The 17348-nt window shown below is 30.8% G+C and overlaps 1 protein-coding gene across 1 annotated transcript; it reads left to right on the forward strand.

The window, feature by feature from the left end:
• The first annotated feature begins 1499 nt into the window (after positions 1-1499).
• Positions 1500-11920, forward strand: LOC143182657 (uncharacterized). The gene is made up of 4 exons (XM_076383829.1): positions 1500-1625; positions 1694-2057; positions 9386-10737; positions 11402-11920. Exons 1-4 carry the CDS (start codon positions 1500-1502, stop codon positions 11849-11851), a joined length of 2292 nt encoding a protein of 763 aa, XP_076239944.1. The 3' UTR covers positions 11852-11920.
• The last annotated feature ends 5428 nt before the right edge of the window (positions 11921-17348 follow it).

Consider the following 17348-nt stretch of genomic DNA (forward strand, 5'->3'; position numbering starts at 1 on the left):
AGAGATAATAAATTTACAAGTTTTAAGTTTTGAATTAACAGTTCCATAAGAGGCTACAACCAATGTTTAAGAGGTATCTGAACCAGGGACAACACCTCTATTTCTACCTTTGGTTGATAGAAGCAGCACTTTTGAGGGTTTTCAGTTATAATGGTCACTGTGTATGAGAAATCATATCCAATAACACAATTTATAACAATCGTGGAACTCAGTTAATTAAATTAATTATTAAATTATGTTAGAACTTCATTACATGGTAAAATTGAAATTTGTAAATACAAAAAATATTCGTCAGAAATATAATAAAATTGTATTACTTAATAATCAATAAATTTTTAAAAACAATTTTGTGACATTTTACAAATGCATCAAAGTATTAATACTTAATACTACATAATAGACTATAGACTTTTATGCAATTTAATATTTGGTTAACACTATTAAAGAAATGAAACCTCAATAAAATTTGTATCATTTTTCAAATGCATGTTGAACTTTAGTTTTCAAACTTTTTATATTTTTGGGTATCATATGCATTGTGTAACTTCTTATACATTTCAAATTTCCATAATTGTCTAAAATTTCGATAATTCTTCATCAACTTAAGTTATTAACACTTTGTATGTGAGAAGCATAATGTTTTATAAACATTATGTCTCATAGAACTTTGAATTTCTGTTTTACGTTTTCACAGTGATAAGGACAGGTTAGAAAGTGCTAGTAACAAAAAGTGAGATGCGCGATTATCGTTGAACATGCGCAATGTGTTCACTGAGTTCTAACAAGGATAGAAAGACATGTATCTGTCCTTTACTACACGTTTCGTTGTCCTCTCATTGGAAGTATACCCAATGCCCCATATAGCCTGATACACATATGGAATATTACCACAGCGCCAGCGTCTCTATCTTTTAAGAAAGTTGAAATTTGAAACATCTTTATACATGTATGGTTGAAACGCTACACACGGTGTAGTATGATTAAAGGATTAGTGGATCAAAGAAACCACTGGAAGGGGCAGCAGACATGTAAGGGGTTCTATCACTGGATAAATAGTGTTAATTATCCATATTATAATAATGATTATAACCATTCGAGTATTTTAGCTAGCTTTTCATCTCTGCACGATATGTACGTATGTACATTCGTATATTATTGCCAAGGAGTTTTCTTAATTTTCACGGCGCGCTAATTATATCCATAAAGAAATATATATTTAAATCAAGGTGTAACGTATGTATATATAAGTTTTTGATAATTAAATGTATATCATTTTTTAATAATAGTTTTTTCACGTATCATTTTAAAGCTCCGTCTTGTATGTTTTAATCACTGCAATTCTACATTTATTATATTTATTATTTCTATTAATTGTAATTCCACTGAAAAATATGTTTAATATAATTAAAATCATAAATTGCAGTGAACATTTGCAAAGTTATATTTATGGCATATATTTAGCGTAATATAGTTACGTATGTATGAATACAATGTTCTAGATGAATAAAAGCACTGTAGACAATGAACAGATGAAACTCTATATTGAAAATCAAAATGAAATTCTACGTGAACTACAAAAAATATTCATGGAAAATTTGGACCATCATACAGACAATTTAGGTCGCGTAAGAATGAATAAAAAAATTTATGTTGAATATAAATAAGGTTATAAATCGTAATTAATAAATTACAGATTAATAACTGCTTTTCTTATCTACATGTTAATGCAGATAGCTCTACAGATAGTTTTGTAGAAACAAAAGGAAGGAATTTCTATACGCCCGTTGTTGAAGATCTTCTGATGGAGATGAACAGAAAAGAATTCGATAAAAATAGTGATATAAATTGTTATCGGTGCAGGCATTTCTTAAATATACCACAAAATCTTTTCAAAACATTTGACGGAATTTCAAACTGTACAAAAGAGTATGAGGATAACTTAACTTTTGTACAGGCTGTAGTTTGGTTAAAAATGAGAATTAAATTTATAAAAGATATTTCCACTGAGCAATTTTACTTGGCATTCCATAAACAGTGGAATAATAATAAAGAAAAAGGTATCTAGATTGCTTTAGCCTTTTTTAAATTCAATAGCGATTGAATGTTTCAGTTAATTGCACTAGCCCTAAAGGTATTTTTATGGGATCTCTCGAGTATTGACATCTAGCAGTAGGACGTGTTTGGGGTTTCTCGAACGAAATTTTTTGGTTTTGTCGTAAAATATCAACTTTATTATTGTACATTATATCGTTCTAAGAGTAACATCTATGAATACTATACATTCTCCCTATGATATGATATGAAATACTATGTTAATCGAACCATTTTTAACGTTTTGCTAAAAATTGTGCAAATTGTCTACTCAATATAATTTCTTTATAAATTAAATAGTCAAGTGGTATCATATCTGTATCGAGTGGTATCAATTTGTAAGGCTCAGTCCATCGTTTCTTAAGGTTTGGACTTCTGCTGATTTAACTCTCTAGCTAACTGTCCAGCGTTCAATTACCTGTTACGATTTTGTGCAATTGTTCACACGTAGCACTATTGTTCAGTTAGTCCGAAACATAGCATGGTAAATTGATGCATCGAGTGGAAGTATTGCCTAAAATAAACAGTTAACAACTGATTGTGGTTCTGCAAGAGGCTGAAGCTTTCCTCTTTTACTTCATTCGCCTTCGTGCGCCAAACATGTGTCATGTGTCACAATAAATGTTCGTATTCTTAGCGTTTGTTAGAAATGTGTGAGGCAAGCTGCAACAAATAATTGAATAGATGACTGATTGAATTTCGAAAATGGTTTCCACGTCTTTATGAAATAGTATCACCGGTTCTTTATTTGTTCATTCAGACACGGTTATTTTAGTAACGAATGTTCAATTTTTATTGCAAATGCTGTGTGATAATTACATGGCTTATATGTATGTGTATACAGATGGTCTTTATTTTCTGACCTAACAAAAAAATAACAAAAAATTTAAACAAAAAACTAATGTAGTTCTAATTTTATATATAAAATTACGTAAGTGCAAACTAAGCTAAGTACTTCGAATCGGAGTAACAACGAAACTGCATTTATTTATGTTTCGTTTTCGAGAAAATTAACTTTGAATTTTGACTGCGTAGAAGCAGCACCGAATTAAAGTTTTTGAGGTCTGGGGCTATTAACCCAGTGGAGGTCTCCTTAACAGAAAATCGTGGGGGGGGGGGGGGGTAATAAGTAAAAATTGAATGATTAATGAATATTTCATATAATATGTTAACAACAATATAATTGCACTATAAACAAAAAACGTAAAACAAAGTAAAACATTCGATAATGAAACAAAAAATGAAATATTTAATGTTATGACACGAAACATGAAACAAAATAAAATATGCAGCATTGTAAAACTGAGACATTAATATTATAGTTTTGTAGCATTAAATTTAGCTGAACAACTTTTTTTCCATTTTACCATAGCGAATTTTTTTATTAGATGATCAAATTCTAGCGATCTAAATAATTCTGCTTCGATAGCCAAACCTTCCGATAGAATTTAATCGATCGTCAAGCATCGTCGGTTGATACATATTTTTTATTCTCTTCAGCACCGAAAAAAATCTCTCTGCCTCACAATTTGCTATTGGCACTGTTAAAAATAATCTATTCGCTCTGGAAATATTTGGGAAGACATTAATAATGTTATGATCTACTATTTGATTTAAAACAAAGTAAATATACAGATTAGGGGAGCCACCTCCGATTTCAATGACCTTGGAATGTGTTGTCAAGGTCATCATTCTGAACAACTTTTCCCTATACATATACCCGGCGGTCTTTTTGTTTTCGAGATATTCGCAGAAATGTTTCCAACATTAAAAAGTGTGATCGGAATTGGTCTGGGTTAGGTTCATTAGCGAGAACTTCTGTTTACCTTCCTCGCTGAAACCTATATTGTTGTTATTTCTTATGATGTCGAAAGAACTCGGGGAAAGACGATTCATTATTATCAGTTTCGAACAAATCGTTGTAACGTAACGTCGTGCATTAATTATTATAGAAATCGATGAAGCCAAATTTGGACGTCGAAAGTATAATCGTGGACGACTTATTACGGGACAATGGAATTTTGGTGGTATAAACCGTGACACAAAAAAGATATCTGTAGTACCAATTTCGTTCCGCAGAGCAGAAGTGTTACTGCCTCTTATTTTAAAAAAGATGGTAATTATTGACAAGTACTTATTCCTCACCGATTTCTTTGAAACTTTTTTATATCATGTACTTTGATATGTAGATTAATTTATTTAAATGAAATAATTATCGCTCTCTTTTCGTTTTCGAGATAAAAATTTTAATATGTACGAAACTGAGAGTCGCGGGTACCTCTATATTAGTCATACGGTGTTGGTGGAGTGGAAGTTGTACGCATGCGCGTCGTATATGGGTTCACGAGATGCGCATGCGTGTAAAGAAACTTTGAATTTCCCACATTATTTCTACATTATTAGCAACAATGATGATGACTGAATTTTCATTGCTCGATTTCGAAAAAATCTTGGGAATTAATAGCGATCACTACTTGAAACGACTTTAATCAGTTATGATCCCCTAAGCGGGGTGTGGGGGCGCAGCCACCACGCACACCGGTGGTCGGGGGCAGAGCCCCCGGTGAGGGGTTGAGCGGGCGAGGCCCCCCCACTACACAAAAAGCAAGGGTCCAGCTTTGAAAATACTGTCTACCTTCGGAGGTCTGCCACAGAAAAGGAGAATGTTATATTATTTCGCACGCGAAGCGCGCCATGGAGAAACAACTGACGAAAAAAGCTAGTAAGTTTATTCAACTAGGAGGCTCTGCCCCCGGCCCCCGGTGTACGTGGGGGCTGCGCCCCCACACCTCGCTTAAGGTATCTCAACTGATTAAAGTCGTTGCAAATGGTTACCGCGGCTGCCCCCTCGGTGGTCGTAATTTCGAATCTGACCCAGACCTATTCTGATTTCTGTTTATATCCGCTTTTCTAAATAGTGGCCCAAATAATAATATGACATCCCCTTTTCCGTGGCAGACTATCGAACGTAGACTGTATTTTCCAAGTTGAACTCTTATTTTTCAGGTACAAAAACACGGTTTTAGTAGTACCGTATGATTAACATGGAGGGGCCCGCCACCATAATTTTCGAGCATATAAAAATTTTTATCTCGAAAACGATAAAAGAGCGACAATTATTTCATTTAGATAAATTAATCCGTGTATCAAGATACATGATATAAAAAAGTTTCAAAGAAATCGGTGAGGAGTAAGCACTTGTCAATAATTACCAAAAAGATTGCTCCTGGAACAATAATCCATAGTGATTGTTGGAAAGCATATGAACAAATTGATAAAAATATATATCAGCATTTTGTAGTGAAGCATTCAAAAAATTTCGTTGATCCAATCACAGGTGTCCATACCCAGAATATTGAAAGAGTAGGAGAGATATTCATGGCAATATTCCTAGATATGGTCGTAGAGAATATCATTTCAACCACTATCTGGCAGAATTTGTATTTAAAAGAACATTCGATTTTGACGAACGACTGGATGCTTTTTTTCAAGTAATGGCAGATACATGTAAAAGAACTGAAGATATAAAGGAATAAACAAGTAGGAACGTATCTATTATTTTGTCCCCAAACTTCTCCCTGTTAATGAACCTAACCCAGACCAACTCCGATCACACTTTTTAACGTTGAAAACATTTCTGCGAATATCTCGAAAACTAAAAAAGACCGCCGGGTATATGTATAGGGAAAAGTTGTTGATCTTGATAACATATTCCAAGGTCATTGAAATCGGAGGTGGCTCCCCTAATCTATATAATTACCCAAATAGGGCCACACAAGATTGAGATTTGTACTGTTCAACAATAAGGGAATATATTTTATTTGGAAACAGAATACAGTGAATCCATTAAAAAAATTTCTTTGTGGAAACCAGTGCACACAAAAAATACAAAGGCAGTTAAAAAAGTACTTACTAACAGATATATTAATGTAACTTACAGGTCTTCTGGTCATAGAGATTGTTAGATATAATAGTTTATAACTTCTACGATGCATCGGCTTTCTGTCAAGCGCAACAATCAATTGGTTTCTTTAGCTGTATACACGTGACTGGAATGAGTCGGAACATATACACTTTTTGCATGATCCTCTCTATCACTTTTTTGGCTACTTTGCCACGTTTCATTTTTTAAAGATACAGCTAATATCCGGTGTTAGGTGCCGTTCGATTTTAGGGGAATTCCCCATATGTATTTTCTGTTTTATTATTAGTTCAATTTATGTCGTTTCGTTTGGAACATTTCTAATTTATTTTCCTTCAATTCTACAATACATGTAGTATATTACGAAGAGTATTAAATATAAAAATTGATGTACTGTTACGTATTACTGCCAACAACTCAGAGGATGTGTATTTAGGTTAGGTTATTATTGTTGTCAGTCAAGATTAGTGTTTCTGGTCTGTGTCGATTTTAATGTAACCTGGTTTTTTGCTTTCTAGTGTAATGCGTTTATGCAGAATAAATGCATATCATTAGGCGACAATGTTAATATTGCTCGAGTAATGTACTTACTAACGATAAAGAATGGGAAACGATTGAGTAAACTGGGTATGTCGCTTGCGCAGGTGCTTCTACACTTTGTCATTTTACATTACACTGGTACATTTATTCATAAAATTCAAAATTCACAATTGAATTTTTAAAAAGATTTTTTTATATTAGAAAACGAAGTGGAAAATTGAGAACTTCTTTTTCCGAAAAGTTTTATTTTCTTAATTCTTTTTACAATAAATTTATAAGTGGAAACCTCTCTTTTGTAATGACCCTTTAAAAATTAACATACGATTTTTTTTCACTGTTTTATCGCACTTTGAATGAAAAATGCGCCATGGATTTATTACTTTCAAATTTCAAATCAATGAGTCCAATATTTTCTGAATTAACTAATAATTAGACTGCAGAGTTTTATGCATTTCTTGAAAATTTCACTCTGCAAAAAGGATAAATCCATTATAATATAAATACAATTGTAACATTTAGAAGGATCTTTATTGGAATTGCAATGTTTTCGAATTTTCACTACCTAGACACAAATTAAAAATATTATTAAAACATTACGAAAGTTTACAAAAGTATTGTTTATTGTAGTTGCATTCTTAATTAATTGGTGCAAGTTCGATTTTACAATATTTTACAAAATTTACGTTCTGATATTTGGCATTTGGGATCTACTCCTCTCATCTTTAAAGTCCTACAGGAAAATTAATACTTAGAACTATTTTATTTGTGAATATATTAACGGGTAAGAAGAAAATTGATTCCAGATAGTTTTTAGTTGTTAGAGGAAACAAATATTTTTGAAAGTTTTATTATTTGGCATTGTATGTCATTAGTTTAACTATGTGATAAATGCGTATTTTTCGCGTATTTGCAATAATTAATAACTCCGAAGCAAAACTTTAAACGTAATTACTTCATTCTATACTTTCACCTTATTTTGACATGTAAATTTACCCCCTCAAGTTAATGATGCTTGTCGAATAGCTTGTATGTGTGTAATTTTGCGACACAATTATAAATATATCACTACAAATAATACGTCTGTATTATTATATTTTTCGCAAACTTTACAATTTAATTTCTAATATATTTTTAATCTTATATGTTATACTAAACATACAGCATAAGCTGTTTCAAGACCAAAAATATAATTATAAGAAAAATTACATTAACATATAGATTGAAAAAGTTAAGCAACAAATTTGATTAAGAAACAAATGTATAAACTGTATCTTGAAATAAAAATTAAGATTAAAGTTTAATTGGTGAAGTAAGCCGAGTTTTTATGTCATTAATTACAAGCACATATACCTACTTGTAAAGAAATTACAAAATCTCCTCTTACGTAGATCTATGTATATTTTTTATTGACGTAAATGGTAAAACCAGTAAGAAATCCAGAATCAGTACAAAAGATATGGAAACCATTATCGGAGGTCATGATTGAAGGTCATAAAACCTTTTTTGATTTATAATAATTGCAAGGATTATTGTCATTTAAATGTAAATGTATTTGTTTTTCTTTTTATTACTAAAATAAAATATTTCCTTTCATAAAAGACTTAATATCAGTTTTGATTTTTTATATCATAAAATTGATTTATATAATTCAAAAGGACTTTATAGCATGCTATCTCTCATGTGTTTCTACAGATGTCAATTTTCTTGCTTGTAAGATTCGCATTTTTAAGTATGAAATTAAACTGAATATGAATAGTTGGGATTGATTTATTAGAATTTATCAATACAAACAATATAAACAAATATACGTACAGGGAAGAGTGAAAACAAAAGTAACGACGTCATGATAATAACAAGCCTCCTCCCCCCTTTCACAAACATTTCCAGAAAATTTCTTTTACATAATTACATGTGTATAATTTCATTAATCGGAACTAAGCACTAACACGAATCGCAGGTGGCCAAACTGAATTTTTGTATTTAGATCATCCAGATAAGTTTTCGTTCTTCCAGTTTTTTTGTTAGTATTCATAGTTAAACTATAAATATTGAGCCAACCATTTGCCAGCGCATTCTTAGATAATGTCTTTATAAGTTCTTCTATTTGTTTTCAATAAGTCTTTTATAGTTCATAGGGTGCAACATTTTGATTATGAAAACCATAGGTGGGAATAAAGTAATACGTTACTATGCGGACGAAAGTAACATGTTACTGTCTACATGAAAATTCAGTGTGTACATATTGGCAAAAAAATAATAAAGAAACAGGGCAAGTAAAATAGCATAAAGGATAGAAATTCTTCACATAACAATGATTGCAAGTATATGTCTAGTTTGTTTGCATCCCTTCAGTGAAAACTGTTCGAGAGAGAAGTGGATCCAATGTCTAAATCGTAAGAGTTGGCTCCATGAAGATTGCACCATAAATGATGTTCACTACGCGTCGTAATTGTAATTTGGAGTAGATAAAAAATATCGTTAAACCAATACACGATACCAAAAAAATGTTAATTTTTATCGTTATGTAAAATATGTTTATTTAAATGCTTGTTTCTATCTCTTGTATTACTTTGTCCCCACCTTCTGGTACGAAAGTAAAAATGATAATAACTGTGGAAAACTGCCATAGCTCTTTGACTACTTATCACATGAGGCTAAAATGTGGGTCAAATGATAGGACCATGGACATACTTTTTTAAGTCGTATGTTTTGTTTTTGCATCTTTAGCAAGTAATTGGCAGTTAGGCCAAATGTAAAAAATGTTACTTTTGTCCTCGTTCTTCCTTACTTCAAATAGAGAAATAATTAAAAAATGTATTGTTTTTCCTACAGGAAAGGGCACTCAATGTTATAATTTACGATCAAGTTTCGAAGTTGAAGGATCTATTAATGAAAGTATAAATTTGGCTACCACATTTAACGCCAATGAGGAAAATAATATAATTTCTGATAGTGAATTCGAATGCGCCAATACCGTCAATTTAGTTTGCAATGTAAATGAGAAAAAAGAGCATGGTAATAAACAGTATACGAAACAATACGATAAATATTTCACTAAGAAGGCAAATTGTTCATTTATGTTTGATTCCGAAAGTTCTGAAAGTTCTTGCAACAATTCAAATCAAAATAAGGATACTTCAAACCAATACATTATCCCAGATTCGGGTAGTGAGTACTCTTCAAGTTCGGACATATTTAAAGAGAATGAAGAGACCCATAACAAAAAGGAACATAAATCTCTCAAAGGAAACTATTTCGTTATCAAAGAACCTCTAGAAGTAATTTCCTTAACTTCATCATGCAGCGATTTTTTACAGAACATATTTTTAGAGGGGGAAAGTGGCAGTTCTACTAATTCAGACCAAGAAAGCTGTTCTAAACATCAACAAAATGTCGATCATTTACAAAAAGACAAATTTAGACAATTTTTAGAGTTGAATACAAAACCAATTACAGAATGTATAGACGGGAAAGATTCCAATTTTAGTATTAGTTGTTCTATTCATACGAAACAAATTGATACTATCAACTCTCCTCCAGAAGACAGCGCGTATGAAACGTATCCATTGTGTGGAAAGACTTCTCCTTTGCAAAATAAAGATATTGAATTTTTTACGGATCAAAATGTAGATATCACTACCCCTTGTCAAAAGACTGATATCACGAATAATGCTGACAGTTTGGAGATTTTGAGTATAAATAGCAATTTAGAGGATTGGTATTTGGATCAAGATCAAGAGTCGAGTTCATCTTCAATGAAATCATTTTTGGAAGCAAAATATCAACAAAATACATGTTCACAAAAAGTTGAAAATTGGATTGAAAGTTTAAAGTATGTTGATGAGCATGAATCAGTAGATTGTACATCTGTTGAGAATGTAAAAAAAGAGCGGAAAATTTCCTGTCAATTGGTGTCATATACGCTGGATGCTTTAAATGTCAACGACACTGCTTTTCAAGCGGTTAAAGTAATTCTTTCAATTTTTCGAGACGAAAAGATAGTGGAGCAATACATGAGAAAGAGATATTGGAAAGATTCATTAGAGGCTCAAGCTGTGAATACAATATTAGACTTCCGTGATGTTTTTGAAACTGAAAACAAATCAGACATATGTACGTATGAAATTCTGCAGACGATAAGAAATGTATTAGACAGGAGTATAGAAAACATGGAATTGAATAAGGTAAATCATGATGATTTTTGTGTTAGATAGATATCGTAATATATAATATAATATAATATTATATAATATACTAGGTATATAATCTAAATGATTCTGAGTATTTATTTATATTCATAATGTTACATATTATGTACGAGATACAGTTTAAAAGATGACATGATAATTTCAATGATATGTGACATGTTAAAAGTATAAATCTTTTTTTGTAATAATGACAAATTTTAATATTTTGTATTACACAGTAGAACATTTTTTTTAACATTACAAGCAATATTGCGTAAAATATTAAATTTGTTTTAATATTATTTTACATTCTTATTACAAGAAGATTTAATCTTTAAGAATATTAATATTTAATATTTAAAAAATTAAAAATAAGTGATAAATGTTTGAATAGAGATATCGTTAATTTATGTAATGTAAGAGTATAAAAACTAATACTTATTATAGTTTAATATAAGCATACGATATCTATGTAAACCATCTATGCAAACCAATTTTTGCTAGAATAATTTGTGGAGATGTTGAAATAGTTCCACTTATCTGGTCCAATATTAAAATTTTTTCCTTGTAAAGAAATGTTTAGACGATTTCTCAGTGAACCATTAATTTTATATTTTTAGAATCAAATACTAGTATTAATACTGAAAATTACACTTTTTAGGTAACAGTATCGATTCACGAGATGTCTATTATTTTGGAACTATGTACTTCTATGCCGATTTGCATCGAAACAATAAATTATTTAATTGAAAGGGTGAATTCTCAGGAAAGTGTTTTGATTTTACTGCTAAATAATAAGAAAGCCAATATATATAGTATAATAAATCAATTACATGCTATATTCTACGCTTTAAGTCTTTGTCTACAGAAGTATTTGTTAGTATTCTCTAATAAAACAAATGGTGAATTCAAAGAAGAAATAATACCATCTGTTGCTGATTTATGGAAAAAGCAGTCAAAGTTTGAAAGCATTGTACTGGAAGAGAGTATACATACGAGGGAACAACGATGGTGTGCGATTTTAAACAATTTTGCAGCCATTACTATTGAAAGTTTTCCTCAGTTTGCAGAAAAATCACGTAGAATGAGCAACATAATAGCAAGAACTTAAATAATATAATGTTTAATCAAATGTTAATCATTATTGATGTTAATGTTAATCATTTGTATTTTGTGTATTGTGTTCAAATATATTTAATAAAATATACCTAATATATATATTTGTTTTCTACCTTTTAATTTATAGTTTATGATTAGATTATTGAGATTAGGTTAATTCAGATTTATGGATTGAAGTTGAGATACATCGATTTTGAATAATATTAATATTTATTCCCAAATAGCATATGACGTCTTGAAAACGTCTATGTTATGTTTATTTTACGCCTGAACGTCTTACGACGTAATTTGGATGTCTTAAAAATATCCCACAGCGTACGTTTCAAAGAAATTTACATCTGTAAGACGTCTTAAAGACATATTATATGGACGCCTTACAATCTTACTTTTTTGGCCGTCTTAAAGACGTCTATTCTTTTTGTTTAAACGTTTTATAAACGTAATTTAGACGTCTTTAGACATTTTTAAGACGTTTTTAAGATGCTTTGTGCTAAATGAGTTGCAGTTAATACGTACTTTGAATTAATTTAGCCATATCGAAACTTAAATTATTAAGAACTATTGAACATCAAGTTATTGTTAATGTATACATAATAAAAAACGTTATAAAATATATTAGATGTTTCTGTAGAATTAATACTGTATCAAAGAACTATGCTAACCTAAGTACATTTTATTCAAAATGAAGTTTTATACAATATTTTACTGTTTTTTTTTACATATAAGGAATTTATTTCAATTACGTTATAAGTAAAAGAGATTTAATAATATAAATTACGATAGTACATCAATTATGTACTACGTATGTGTTAAGAAAAGGATGATCGCATTTGTTTTAAAACAAAAAGAAACGATTTCGGTGAGGTTGATTCTCAGATATATGTAGTGTCACAATAGAGATGAAAAAGTACCTACATAAGTACATTCATTTTCTGAATGTGTACATATATGTATACGGCAGTCGTGCAGTACTTGAATTGCACTTCAAGTACTACGAATTATATGTAACACTGCTCATTAGGCTAGTTCTTAGTTATGATTGGCGAATAATTTTTATCGAATTTTTTTGCTTTCATCTCCTACAATGGTTCAAATTCACGCAAAAATAATATGTTTAAAAATGGACTCGATCGTATAACGGAAAAGCGTGCCTCCCGTCTCAAGTTTTAAATGTAAAATTCCATACGCGCAGTTCTGCCATTACTCTAAATCAATGTTATTTAACTATCTATTGCTTCTTTTTCTTGTGTTTTTTTTATCCATTGATAAATTAAGATAAAGAAATGTAGTTGTAATAGCTCCAAGAGTTAAGTTGTTTTGGAAATTCAAAATCTTGATTTGGGGTTACAGCAGCAAGAGGTCTGCGACAATACTACAGAGGAACACCTTTAGCTACTTAAGTGAATATATCTGGTAAAGGACTTGGAATAGCAATGAAACTGCGTTTATAAAATTTCTTATATAAAATTAGGGCTGCTTTGGCACATTTTCTCGTTATCGAACTGGTTCCATCTCTTATACATTTTTTTGTTAATATGAACCGTTACAAGAGGTGAGGCTGAAAAAATTGGGAGATCGAAAAATTAAGTCCACTCTACTAGACACGTATCTCTGGCGACGCAGCGACAACACACGTTTTTATGTCGTTTTTTATATTCCCGAAAATACTGACTAGAAACACAACAGTTTTAATTATTCCTTGTCATATGCCGTCGATTGGTAATCAAATACATTAGAATCTCCATTAATCGAACAGATCTAAATACAATATTATACTTATATAAATAGAAACGTAGTACTTATTTATATTTATAAGATGAAATCTCTTCATCAATATAAAATTCACATTGGCATCCATAATAGTAATAGTAGGGTAAGAGTACCAATTACTGTATGCTGACCGATTATTATTGAGCTTCCTCCCTTTTACTAATTTTTACACACAACGAGTCGTAGCACTATACAACTTAAAATATTTATGCTTTCTTAATAAAATCAAATGTTTTAAATTTAGAATTGCTATAATCCATTATCTATGGTGCTTTTAAACAGCATAACATAACCTTAAGTAGTGATTCTAGACGTTAAAATAAAACGAAAATCAAGAATAACGACTTCACGTTTGAGGCTTCGGTTATTAGTTATAAGAGTTTAAAAATCTGGTAGAAAGCACTAGAAATAAGCCTTTGCGGAAGTCTCGAGTAGTGGTTGTTACGAAGCCCCAAACTCGAAATTATTATTCTTAATTTTCTAGAATCACACTTTAAAGCTACGTTGTGCTGGTCAGAAATTCCCTGTATATGGAACTATAAGGAGGGAGACATAAGTCGGTCAGCAGTCAGTAATCGGTAGCCTTGTGGTGTTAAAATCAGTTCATGAGATTCTTACCGCCGTAAAATAAAATGCATAAAAAAATAATTTAAAATAGTAGTTAAAAACTACTAATACATAGTTATTAAATAGTTCAAAATAATTCAATAATAAGTTCTAAGTTATAAGTTCAATAATAAAACATAAAGTGATTAAGAAGTCTGAGCACGATTTTGGAAAATCAATTACGGATTTCGGAATCATCAAATACGAAATTCAACAGGCTGTAGCATCCATGGTACTGCAACTACGCCTTTGCCAATGTCGAGTGTGAGATGTTTGCAGACGTTTTCCAGAATTTCTCACGGTTACGAGCGAGCCTGGTTGTTGTAATGAACATTTGACGACCAGACTTATACGAAACTTAGAGGATAGTCTTTTCTTAGTTTTCGTTGCTTTTCTATGTTTATGGTTATTTTCCTAGGCCTCGTTGGGGCTTGCTTGACCGTTCTGTGCCAGGCCTGAGCGGGCCACTCAACTTTCTCTTTTATTACCCTTTTTGGTCGGTTCTAACTTCTTTCTCAAATCTGTCTTTCGTCCGTTACACCCTTGACTTTTTTCTTTCCCCTTTCTCCCTCTTTTCTTTCTCCTTGCAATTAGTTAAGGGTTGGTGTGTTGAATGACAAGGAGTCGGCAGTCAGTCTCTGACTTGCTTGTCTCTTGGCGATTGGTTAAGAACGGTATTTTGTGTCACGATATACAAATAAAGTGTCGATAATAATTGACGGATATACTGTGTTATGTAAGTATTATACACATCTCCTTCAAGGCTGAAAACCTTAATGCCATTGAGAAGTTCAAAACAGGATTAGCTATGGCCATTCTATGCCAACTCAATCACTTTTGTATCTTGATGTTAGGGATGTTAATGATATTGAAATATATTATAGTCCATTTGCAATTAGGGGGCGGGGTTTAAGTCATCATTTTGACAATTTCAAAATTATTTATGAAATACGTAAGCTCCCAAAGCTTATAGTTTTTGCTGATTCTTACGACAACTATCTTCACATTTGAATTTATACATTCGAAACTATTAACGGTACAAATAATTTAGTTTTTTTTTATCAATTTTTAAGAATGTATATATCTCAATACATTTTTTCATATTCCGAAAAAAAAGTTTGTCTATCCAAAATAAATCAAAGTATTTTTGTTTTGCAAACTTGAAAACCGCTTTAAGTGTCAAAAAATTTGATAAAAATATGTCCAGACTCTCTGGTTTTTCCCCTCTTGATTCCAATTTTTTAATTTGCAGACACTCAAAAACTGTAAATAGGGCACGCCTATAAACTTAATAGTGTAACTTAATTGTTAGCACCTACTTCAATCCGAATTAGCAGAATTTTATCTTACATACTAGAATCCAAGATATTAGTAATGTTCATGAAACTGACAAGGGAACATCCCGAAGTGTACATATCCGAATTTTATGAAACTTGACATGTTTGTAGATTATCAAAAAATATTAGACACGTATCTTTTTATCTGCTGTTATCCATGTTAAAGGGATGAAAGTTGGGGGTAGCAAACATATTTGACTTAATATCTTAAAAACTGTTGCGTCTAAAGAAATTATGTAAATAGAGCGATTGCATATTTTTCAACAACGAATCCATCTATATGAACAGTATTTAAAAATACTAATTTGTTTAAAAAATATATTAAAACATAGAATATTTTTGTTGTTTTCCTTGACTAAATGTTGATCGATCTTTTTACAAATTTGTATGTAAATACTATTAACCAAGGTACAAAATATGAATAAAATAGAATTTTGAATTTTTACACTATAAACAAAATAATAGCAATCCTACTTAGATTACATTTTATGCGAAATTGAGCTCTGAAACGAGTGACTTTATGAGAAACATGTATCTTTAAAATGCTTTCATCATTATACTATGATATATATTGTCTATTGTTCACTAAACGTATAAATAATAACACCGTCAATGAATATTCGCAACGCGTCGCATTCGTGGCAAACAGTTTAATATTCAGCGTCAGTGACTTTCGTATAGATGAAAATGTAACAAGTGTATAATTGCAATTACAATTTAAAAGTTATATTTACGATTTGACATATTCAAACAATTACAGTTTCGCCAGTAAACATCTTTTAATTGAACAAATTTACAAGAAACTTCAGTAGTTGAATGCAATAAGGTACTGATTCATAAACTGTAGGTTTTGAGGTGTTCGAGTCTGACGATAACTTTTTCATTTCTTTTCCAATTTTTATGTTAAATAATTCTAATTTTCATATACCTCTTCATAAATTAGAATTGTTTTGTAATAGAAACAATCTTGTTTAACAAATTTTTCAAGCTGTCCCAAATTTTGAAGACAGAATCATTCGGTATTGTTTTGCGGATGGAAGCATATTTTTCGATTGTGTCTCCTGTTCAGTCACTACTTTACCTCACTCGACTACTGGACTTTCTTGTAAATTCGTTCAATTAAACGATGTTTACTAGCAAAATTGTAATTGTTTGTATATGGTAAATAGTTGTTAATGAGAAATGATTTATAAACCATCTTCACTTGCTACATTTTCATCTATGCGAAAGTCACTGACACTGAACTTATCAAACTCTTTGTAACAAGTGCGAGACATTACGATTATTCACTAGCGGTGTTATTATTTATATATTTAGTGAACAATAAACAATATACATTATAATATAATGATGAAAGCATTATGAAGATGTATGTTTTTCGTAAATCCACTCGTGTCAGAACTTAATTTCACACAAAATGTAATCTCAGTATGATTGCTATCATTTTGTTTATAGTGTAAAAATTCAAAATTCTGTTTTATCCATATTTTGTGTTTTGGTTCATAGTTTTCATATACAAATTTGTAAAAAGGTCGAATAACATTTAATCAAGGAAAGCAACAAAAATATACTATTTTTTAATATAGTTTTTAAACAAATTAATATTTTCAAAAACTGTTTATATAGATGGATTCGTCGTTGAAAAATATATAATTGCCTCATTTACGTCATTTCGTTAGACGCAATAGTTTCCGAGATATGAAGCGAAATATGTTTTCCACCCTCAACTTTGGGGGTGGTTTTCACCTCTTCAGCATGGGTACCAGCAGATAAGAA

Source organism: Calliopsis andreniformis, chromosome 1 (genome assembly GCF_051401765.1).
Source record: "Calliopsis andreniformis isolate RMS-2024a chromosome 1, iyCalAndr_principal, whole genome shotgun sequence".
Lineage (NCBI taxonomy): Eukaryota > Metazoa > Arthropoda > Insecta > Hymenoptera > Andrenidae > Calliopsis > Calliopsis andreniformis.